General features: G+C 48.9%; 1 protein-coding gene across 1 annotated transcript; it reads left to right on the top strand.

Moving 5' to 3' along the window:
• Nucleotides 1-6,807: 6,807 nt before the first annotated feature.
• SMIM33 (small integral membrane protein 33) lies at nt 6,808-8,408 on the top strand. The gene is made up of 2 exons (XM_036312578.1): nt 6,808-6,852; nt 7,622-8,408. Exons 1-2 carry the CDS (start codon nt 6,808-6,810, stop codon nt 8,009-8,011), a joined length of 435 nt encoding a protein of 144 aa, XP_036168471.1. The 3' UTR covers nt 8,012-8,408.
• The last annotated feature ends 2,231 nt before the right edge of the window (nt 8,409-10,639 follow it).

Genomic DNA, 10,639 nt, shown 5'->3' with positions numbered 1-10,639 from the left:
GCTCGGCGAGCTTGAAATTTTTACAGGTTACAATCCGGTAATTTTGTAGCGTCTCCCTCATTTGGGTTTGTCAGACATTTCCTTACGATTAGATGGTCATGCATCTTTGATGTGAATGTCACAGAAGCAATGCTGTGTTCCTCTCTTTGCATTCTATCAACTGCTGCATGGCTTTGATTTGTTCCATTACTGAGGATGTCCACTCGGTCACTTGCTTAAGGTGGTGTCTGCTAGTGTCTTAGTTTCCTGTGGCTGCATACACATTACCATAAACTGGTGACTTTAAAACAACAGAAACGGACTCTTTCACAATTCTGGAGGCAGGAGTCAAAATTAAGGCATTGGCAGAACTACACTCCTGACGACTCTAGGGAAGAAGCCATTCCTTGCCTCTTCCAGCTTCGGGTGGCTGTTGGGCATTCCTTGACATTCCTTGGTTTGTAGCTGCATCACTTCAATCTCTGTCTTCACATCACCTTCTTCTCTGTGTGTCTCTTCCAGGGACACTTGCCGTTGAATCTAGTGGCCATCTAGATAATTCAGGGTGACCTCCTCATTCCAAGATTCTTAACTTATTTGCATCTGCAAAGACTCTTTTTCCAAGTAAGGTAGCAGTCACAGGCTCTCAGGATTAAGATATCGACATATCTTTTTGGAGACCACCATTCAGCCACTATAGTCCATTTTCTCCACTTCAAAGTTACTCTTTTCCCCTTTGTAAATAATAAGTATTTTGTGGGGAGATACTTTGAAACTATGTGAATATTACATATTACAATCATTTATTATTATGATGCTCAAGTTACCCCCATTTTAGTCATTGGGAACCCCTTCAGGCTGGCTTCTATATCCTTTTACCTTATCTCCGTCACTCTCTGAACACTTCTTTACATTCTGACACAATGAGATGTTCCAGGTTCATCTCATGCTTTACCAGCCCCAGCCCTGTAACCAGCTCTCTCTCCAAGGAGCCCGCTGTAACTGCCATCTATCATAGATACAGAGAACAAACTGATGGTTGCCAGATGAGGGGGTGGTGGGGAGTCTGAGTGGAAAAGGTGAAGGGATTAAGAAGTACAAATGGGACTCTGGCCAGGTGGCTCAGTTGGTTGGAGTATTATCCCATACACCAAAAGGTTGCAGGTTCAATTCTTAGGGTACTTACCTAGGTTGTGGGTTCAATCCCTGGTCTGGGCATATACAGGAGGCAACTGATTGAAGTTTCTCTCTCACATCTCTCTCTCTCTCTCTCTCTCTCCCCCTTCCTCTCTCAAAAGCAATAAAAACATATCCTCCGGTGAGGATTTTTTTTTTTAAAGGCCCCAAAGACCTACCTTGCTGTTCTCTGCTATGAGGACACAGCAAGAAGGCACTATCTGTGAACCAGGAAGTAGGCTGTCATCAGAGTCCAAATCTGTTGGCATCTTTTTTTTTTTAATTAAATCTTTATTGTTCAGATTATTACATTTGTTCCTCTTTATTCCCCCCCATAACTCCCCTCCTCCCAGTTCCCACCCCACCCTCCACCCTCACTCCCCACCCACTGTCCTCATCCATAGGTGCACGATTTTTGTCCAGTCTCTTCCCGCATCTCCCACACCCCTTTCCCCCCCAAGAATAGTCAGTCCATTCCCTTTCTATGTCCCTGATTCTATTATAATCACCAGGTCATTCTGTTCCTCAGATTATTTATTCACTTGATTCTTAGATTCACTTGTTGATAGATGCATATTTGTTGTTCATAATTTGTATCTTTACCTTTTTCTTCCTCTTCCTCTTCTTAGAGGATACCTTTCAGCATTTCATATAATCCTGGTTTGGTGGTGATGAACTCCTTTAGCTTTTCCTTATCTGTGAAGCTCTTTATCTGACCTTCAATTCTGAATGATAGCTTTGCTGGATAAAGTAATCTTGGTTGTAGGTTCTTGGTATTCATCACTTTGAATATTTCTTGCCACTCCCTTCTGGCCTGCAAAGTTTCTGTTGAGAAATCAGCTGACAGTCGTATGGGTATTCCCTTGTAGGTAACTGAGTTTCTTTCTCTTGCTGTTTTTAAGATTCTCTCTTTGTCTTTTGCTCTTGGCATTTTAATTATGATGTGTCTTAGTGTGGTCCTCTTTGGATTCCTTTTGTTTGGGGTTCTCCTCGCTTCTTGGACCTGTAAGTCCATTTCTTTCACCAGGTGGGGGAAGTTTTCTGTCATTATATCTTCAAATAGGTTTTCAATATCTTGCTCTCTCTCCTCTTCTGGCACCCCTATAATTCTGATGTTGGTACGCTTGAAGCTGTCCCAGAGGCTCCTTACACTATCCTCACATTTTTGGATTCTTTTTTCATTTTGCTTTTCCGGTTGGGTGTTTTTTGCTTCCTTGCATTTCAAATCATTGACTTGATTCTTGTGCTCCTCTGGTCTGCTGTCGGGAGTCTGTATAATATTCGTTATTTCAGTCCGTGTATGCTTAATTTCTAGTTGGTTCCCCAATATAAGATCGAGGGTCTTATTAGTTTTCTTGTAGATCTCATTAAGTTTATCGGCGGCTTCTAAACAGTTCTTGAGAGACCTTAAAAGTGTGGTTCTGAACTCTATATCTTCCATTGACAATTTTGTCCGGTTTCTTTGTCTCCGCATTTTGTTATGCTTTCTTGGTGCACCCCCTAGTGGTCTTTGTGCGCAGTCTTGTAGTTAAGCCTTGATTGTTGTAGCTAATACCAGGGAGTGTTTGACCTCCAGGCCAAGTGGCTGTGAGAATCAGCTGTGTCTGGAGTCTGTTGGCATCTTGATCTTGGACTTCCCAGCCTCCAGAACTGTGAGAAAAATCTTCTGTTGCATATAGACCACCCAGCTCATGGTATTTTGGTATAGCAGCTTGAACAGACTGAGACACATACTGTATACTTTATCCATTAAAGGTGTACACTTTAGTGGCTTTTAGTATATTCAGAGACTTGTGTAACCTTCCCCGCAAACAATTTTATTACCCCACAAATCCCACACCGCTTACAGGCATATAGCTTGTAATGAGAAGGCTGGACGTAGGGTGTGGCTGAAATGGGCAGCCTTTGCTCCTGGCTTACTCCAGTGACCCAGAGCTTAAGATGAGGTCTGGAAGTCAGCCGGCTGTCAATGGCTCCCAATCATGGCAACCTCCCATTGGCCTGATCAGAATGTTCCACAAGCCCTTCTCCTTCAGCTTCCTTGGCAGAATCCTAACCCTGGTTGCTTTCAGTGTGGACAGAGTGAGGGAAGAAGGGCTGTTCTTTGCCTTACTTAGGTTGACAGGGCCACTTCTACCTCCCCTGGGGAGTTGGAAAAGAGATGTGGCCCCAGTGTGCAGAGCTGAGACAGGGAACCAGCCTGGAGGGATGATGGTGGGAGGACCCCAGAACCTTTTCATCTTTGTTCCCAGGACTCACACCTTGAAAGCCAGGACTTTTCTTCTCTGTAAAACAACAGCAGATTCTTAATTATTTTAGCCCCTTGAACCCATTTAAGAGGCTCCATGACAGCAAAAATCCAAGAAGAGACAGAGGGAGTGAGACAGGGAACTTGTTGTGGCTCAGAAGTACCTTTCCACAGGTGAGGGTTGCTTCTTACAAGCCGCTAGTGCTAAAGACAGGACAGGGGTGGGAGTTCATCCACATTCTGGTTCTATTCAGCAAACGTATCCAGCACCTGTGTGTAGTACCAGTTAATGTGGTAGATTCTGGGACACAGACAGGAATGCCTTGATGGGGGTTCACAAGCTAGGAAGAAAAATGAGCCCCCCCCCCCCACCACGTACTTGTAGGATAAGACAAAGTGAGACAAATGTCAGGAGCAAGGTAAGAAACATACTGCTATAGGGTTTAAGGAAAAGAGAAATCTACCTCAGTATAGTGGGCTGAAGAATATATTCCTGGAGGAGATGACACTTGAACTAATCCATAAGGGATGGTTAATATTATCCTGGCCAGTATTGCTAAGTGGTTAGAACGTCAGCACATATACCGAAGGGTCACAGATTCGATTCCAGGTCAAGGGCAAATACCTAGGTTGCAGGTTCCATCCCCAGCCCCAGTTGGGGTCAGGGTACATGCGGGATGTGTGTGTGTGTGTGTGTGTGTGTGTGTGTGTGTGTGTGTGACTCCCTCCCTTCTACTCTGTTTTCAGTGGAAAAAAATATTCTCAAGTGAGAATTAACAACAACAACAAAAGATGGTTAATATTTAGATGATAGGAATGGGGGAAGTGTCACTCACAAGAGTGAGCATGGAAATGGGAAAGTGAGAGAAGGCTGGGGCAATAATCTGGTCCCTGCCCTGGCTGGTATGACTTGGTTGGAGCATCGTCCTGTACACCAAAAAGTTGGAGATTGGATTCCAGTTCAGGGCACATATCCAGGTTACCAGTTCGATCCCTGTTCGGGGTGCATAAGAGAGACAACTGATTGCTGTTTCTTTTCCTCTCTCTTGAAAACCAATGAAAACATATCCTTGGGTGAGGATTTAAAACAATCCTATATAATAAAAGCTTAATATGCAAATTGACCAAACAGTGGAACGACCAGTCGCTATGATGTGCACTGACCACCAGGGGACAGATGCTCAATGCAGGAGCTGCCCCCAGCCCACAGGCCCCAGTCGGCAGTGGTCGCGGTGCAGCGGCGGCGGGCAGGGCCATCACGTGGGTGGCGCCAAGCCAGTCAAGACAGGTGCCAGCGGGGGCCTCCTGATCACCCTGCCAGTCGCCCTGCAGATCGGCCCTGATCACTGGCCAGGCCTAGGGACCCTACCTGTGCATGAATTTTGTGCACTGAGCCTCTAGTAGTAGTAATAATAATAATAATAATAATCTGGTCCCTGAGGTGCCACCCTCTAATCCTTTCTCAAGCCCTTTAGGAGATAAATCCAGGACTGATGAGGGTGGGGAAGGAAAAATTAGCCACTTTAAATCATTAGAAGGACCAAAAAATGGCTTTTTAGATTTGAGGACTAGAGGCCCCAGTGGTGGTGCATGTGAGAGCAATGGGACATGTGTCTTAAGGAGGCAGGAGGCAAAAGGCAGTGGCTGAAGCTCCGGACTGTGACAGGAGCCAGATTCCCTCTGGCTGATGCCTTAGTGGTCAAGGTGGGAGGTAGAGAATGCCCACAGCCTTTGAGCACATTGGACGGGGACCAGCCTCCTAGTTGACTTCGAGACCAGCCTGCTACTGGTTTCACTCACTTTGCAGGTGAGGTCAGCAGCCCAGTGACCTGGGCTCAAGTGAGTTTGGAGGTCTGAGTGGAGTTCCTGAATGTCAGAGCGTAGAGAGCTTGGCTGAGCGCCAAGGAATCAGGATCAAGCCACTGGGTGAGGGAAGTTGCTGGAGGTCTCTTGGTCTCCCCATTGGAATGGAGGGTAATACATGCACAGCAAGGGACAGAATGAGGGACAGCTGATCCCATGGAGTTAGTTGGGACAAAAAGATTCTCCTTTATAAACTGTCTCCAGACAGAGGAGACCGGTGAGCACTTTTTGTGACTTAGACACAGTAAAGCACACACAGTCTCAAATGAAGTTGCATCCTAACAAATACAGAGGCGTTCAGGATTCATATTTATAAAAACTAAAAAAGAAAAAACCCAAAGAAAAAAGAATGCCTTGCAAGGGACTGAAAAAAATCAAATTCAACAAGATAGTTACCCCAGGGTGAGCAAGAGGGAAGAGATCAGGGAGTGGGGCTCCTATTTTATTTGTGGCATTTTAGTTCTTTAAAATATTTGAAATAAATGTGACAAACTATTGAGATGGACAGAGCTGGTAGTTGGGCCAGAGAGATTTAGTATATTATAGTCTACGATTTCCAGTACCTTTGAGATATTGCGTTAAAAAATCAATCAAAGGATAACCGGTTGGGGTGGGGAAGTCAGTATGTCCTTTTGGGTGGCAGGTGGCTGGGTAGGAACAATGGCTAAGTGTCTGGGATCGGGTGGAGGAGGTGTGGGCAGGCAGACCCAGGCTCCTGAAGCTGTCGGGCGGGGGGGGGGGGGGCATCAAAGGAGGTCCAAGGTGTAAAATCAAGGTACTATCAGAGCTAAAAGCTGGCATCAGGGTTTGTTTCTATGTTCAAGGAAGTGAAAGCACAGAAGAGAGCGCTGACGGTGTGTGTGCAGAGGGTGTGTGCCTGTGAGTCTCATAGGACGTGGCAGGTCCGGGTAGGGGCCCAGCTGGGGTGGCAGGCTCTCCTTTGCCCAGCTGGCCATCAGTCTTGAGGGAGTCTTGCGCCCACCGCCCACCGCCCACCGCCCACCGCCCACCGTGGGACAATGCACCAGGTATACTCTCCCTCACCCCGTCCTGCCAGGCTGGGCTGACTCCCAGCCGGGGCCCCTTGCTTTTCACCAGCCTGTGCTTCCTTTTCCCCTGCACATCCGGAGCTACTTCCCCACCCCCTGACTGGGAGCTCTGTGGCCTGGGCCCCAGAGAACCTCAGACTCTCAGGGAGGGGTGGGGTATTAGACTTTTCCACATTCTTAAAGGGACACGTGTTGGGGTAGACAGTGTGACTGAGAGACTAAAGGAAGTGTGTTTGTCCTGGACCCCAAATGCCTACCCATAGGAAAAGCCAGGCTGAGGGCTCAGAGTTAAGGGAGGGGCTCCACCCCCAAGGGTCTGCTTGTGATGGTCCCGCTGGGGACAATGAGGCGAGGGAGAAAACGTTTTTTGAGCCTGTGATGACCTTACCAGCTCTGGGGTTTAGAGTTTGGAGGTTTGCTATCTTTCTGACCCCTCCTCTGCCCCCCATAACCCTACACTTAGCAGCAGGGAGACAGAGAGAGGCAGGGGTCATGACCTCCAGCTTTAGGTGGAAGAACTCTGGGACCCTGAAAGAGGTAGAGCCTGGCATGGCATCTCCTCAATCTGTCCAGGAATCCACACTGGGCACTGCCTCCCTTCCAGGCCCTGGAATTTTACCCTGAGACCTGGGGGGATATTATGGATGAAGTATCCCCCTTGCCAAGTTTCTGGGGTTCCTGTCTCCTCTTCCTCTTTCCCTTACCCCCACCCCACCTCTGCCTTCTTGGTGCATAGTGGGCCCCTAAGATGCTGAACACAATGACTCCCTTTCCCCTGGACTTTAAGAAGCAGTTGATCACTGCCCATTGCCCAGGATGTGGGACAGCAGCCCATAGTGTGCTAAGATTCCTGGCCCTGGACGCAGGCCCTACTTAGGAATTAGGAGATCTGGGAAGACAGGGCAGTGAGAGGGGATTTGCAGGACCAAACTCTATATGCCAGACTGTAATGAGGCCCCTGTTTGTCCCTTTCTGAACAACTTTGTCTCTGTCTCTCTCTCTCTGTATCTCTCTTCACTGCTTTCTTTTTAACTCTTTTTCTTTTTTCTTGTGTCTTTCTTTCTCCCCATGTTCCCCTCTGTCTGTCCTCTTCTTCGTTTATTCTCTCTGTTGCTATGTGTATTTATCTCTATGCTTCTGTCTCTCCATGTCTTTATCTCTTTCTTTGTGTCTATTCCTCTTTCCTCCCCCTGAGGTTCTCCGTCTTTCTCTTTCAGTTCCCTTTGGTTGCCTGTCTCTCATTATTTTGGTCTTTTCCTGTGTGTACGTGCCCATGTCACCTTCTCTCTCTGCACTCCCCTCCTAGGCTGACCGCTATCCCTGGCTTTCTCCAGCTGTGAACGGCTCAGCGGGGCAGGAGACGCAGAGGCAGCTTCCAGAGGTGCTGAGTGGGGCCCGGGAACCACCTCGAGAGGATGGGCTGCCTCTGATCACTGTGATCATCGCTATCTTTGTCCTGCTGGCAGTCTGTATCGTGGTGGCAGTCCACTGTGGGCCAAGTCTACACCAGGGCCGTGCCACTCTCCCCACAGAGCCACCAGCCCCAAAGCCAGAGGGTGGCATCTACCTCATCCACTGGCGAGTGCTGGGCTCCCAGGACATTCATGGAGACACGCAGCAGGGCCCTCCTGTCTCTGGCTCCTGCCTTGTGCCAGATGGGCCTAGGCTCAGCATCGACGAAGTCACATATCTGTAGGAGGAAGACTTTGGAAAGTAGGCCAGTCCTGGCTCAGAACAAGAAACTGGACAGAGAATTAGGGCAAAGGCAAACTGGGGCCTGGGTGTCAGATCTTTGGACGTGCACACATGGACTAAGATGGAGCTGCCCTCCGGGCAGAATACAGAGAAAGCCTTGATGGGGAAATAAAGAAGCTTGAGGGCCCTGCCCAGACACATGGTGCTATGAGCATTCCAAGTGCCCAAGGCTGCCCTTACAAAGCTACTCCATCTTCTTCAGGGACCACCAGACCCCTGAACCTCCTTCTCCAAGTCCCTCCCCTTCTCCCACCCCTAATCTCCTCTCCTTTGGTGTCAAGGTAAGTCTGGCTTGGAAGATTCCACCACCCACCCCATCCCCGTGCAGGGATGGAAGAGGCTCCTGCAGAGGCTCTGCTGCTCCAGCCCCAGGTCCTGTGAGGCCAGCCAGGGAGTACAAGGCAAGGAACCCAGGGCTCTGCCTTCTCTGGGACTTGGGGAAAGGCAGGAAAAGCTGTTGCCCTTCACTGATTGAGGGACATCCCTTTGGCTGTCAGGGCCCAGGACTTGTTAACAACTTTCAAGGCCCTTATAAAGCACCAAGCACCAATTATAGCTCCCCAAATTGTTTTTGAATGCCCTCCACTATCTTGGGGCAAGACTCTGTCTTGCCTTCCTATGATGCAATGGGGAAAATTTGGGAGTTCTCATTACCTCCTACTTTCTGTATGCATGGGCCTGTTGAAACTAGCCTAGAATTTACCCCAGGAAATTTCCCCAAGTGCAGCTGGTAGGAAAACAGGATAGGAAAGGGAGCTTCATGGAGCTTTTATAGAGTAAGAAATGGGTGAGGAGAAGGCCTACAGGGAGAGAGACATGGAGGTTGGGAAGATGCAAGAGGCCAAGAGGGCAGAACTGAGCCTCCCAGGGGCTCCCTGGAAAGGTACCTCTTTCTCTGGCACCTCTGAGCTTCATTTATGTGTAGTCAGGAAGGGGCAGACAGACATTTATGGAGGAGCCTCTGGGTGCTTTACCCTGGGGAACAAGTCAACTCTGGGATTGCCCACAGTGAGACCCCAGCACAGTCAGTAAGGCTGGGAAAGAACAGAAGATAGAGGAACAGAGGTGGAGATTATGCGTGCAGAGGACTGGCTTGCCACCTTTGGGATGATGAGAGGCAGTTATAATGTGAGTAGCTACTCCTTCTTGAAGGCCAGCTACGTGCTTGGCACTGGCTTCCTCCATGGGCCTGCAGATATACCATTCACTCCTCATAACAACCTTGAGAAGAGAGCCATTGTTACTCCCATTTTACAGTTGGGAATATTAAGACATCCAGGTGGACACATGTACTAAGTGGTGGGTCCGGATTTGAACCTGAGGCAGTCTGCACCATGTTGGGGGCTGGAGGGTGGGGAAAGTCATGTTGGGGAGGCCTTTGATTCTGGTCTGGTTTCTAGGTATAGGTGTGATGTTGGAAGATCTTCAGGCCTTGAGGACAGAGTGGCTGGACAGCTGGGGAGAGGAAGGGACTGTTTTCCTCACTCTTTTGGCTCTGTCATCCGTAGAGGCAGTCAGTTCCTTCTGGCAAATGTGTGTCTGTGTGGAGCCTTTCTCCACAGCATGCTGTCCTCAGATATGCATATTGAACCGTTGCAACAAAAACAAAGGTAGGAGGGAGGAAGAAACAATTTCTGGGTGGAATGAATGGAACTGGTAGAAATGGGCCATCTCCCCTCCCAGATGGGGGCAATTTTGCCACCACAGTGTCGTTGCAGTGGCTCAGTTCTAACAGCAATAGCAAAAGGTGTGGCAGGTGACTGGCTGTGTTGTCCAAGGTCCCCCATAGAATGTCCCCCCGCCTCACACAAATCCTCTCCCCACTTTATCCCTCATGCAGGCTCTCTCATCAGGGGCTGTTTATGCAGTGGACCCTGCTTCTTTGAGCACCCCCTTGCTCAGGGCACAGCTCATGGTATCTGTGTGCTCCCTCAGGCAGCCCCTGGCCCCTCCCTACCCCCCAAACCTCCCACTGGAGACAAGGGCACTGAAAGGGTAGGTGGAGTGGGGGTGCTGCCCAACTCTCTGCCCTCAGACTGCCTGTGGGTTCTGTCCACATTGACATGACACCCACCACCCCACTGCCATGGAGGAGGAGGGGGGTAAGGAAGCACGTCTGTGCAAGCCGGTTTGGACATTGCGGATAATAAGTGCCAATAGTTTGTATTAATTGAGTCTAGTCGGAGAAAGATGCACACTGAAGTGTGTAATCTGAGGAGTGTTTAAAAGGGGGACCATTTAGAAAAGGCAGGTATAAGGAAACCAAAAGCAGAGGCTGAGTACTACAGGATGAGCTGCAGTAGGGAGCCGATACCGCTGCTAGGCCTGAAGGGGCAAGGAGAGGAAGCAGTTCATGGGACCTGGACAGGGACAGGGTTCCTGAGCTAGTTTGGTCAAGAGATACGGTGAGTTCACAGTGACCTTGACACCGCAGGGGAGTGCTAGGGAAATAAATACTTTAACCTCATTCACCTCCTTTCCTCCATTCTCCCATTGACCAAACAAACAGAAGCCTAGAGGCAAGGGAGCCTGTTGATGCTATCCCAGGGCAAAAGGAAGCAGAGAAGGG

This window comes from Myotis myotis, unplaced genomic scaffold (genome assembly GCF_014108235.1).
Source record: "Myotis myotis isolate mMyoMyo1 unplaced genomic scaffold, mMyoMyo1.p scaffold_m19_p_6, whole genome shotgun sequence".
Lineage (NCBI taxonomy): Eukaryota > Metazoa > Chordata > Mammalia > Chiroptera > Vespertilionidae > Myotis > Myotis myotis.
Note: the sequence above shows the minus strand (reverse complement) of the source record. Positions and strands in the feature narration are given on the sequence as shown.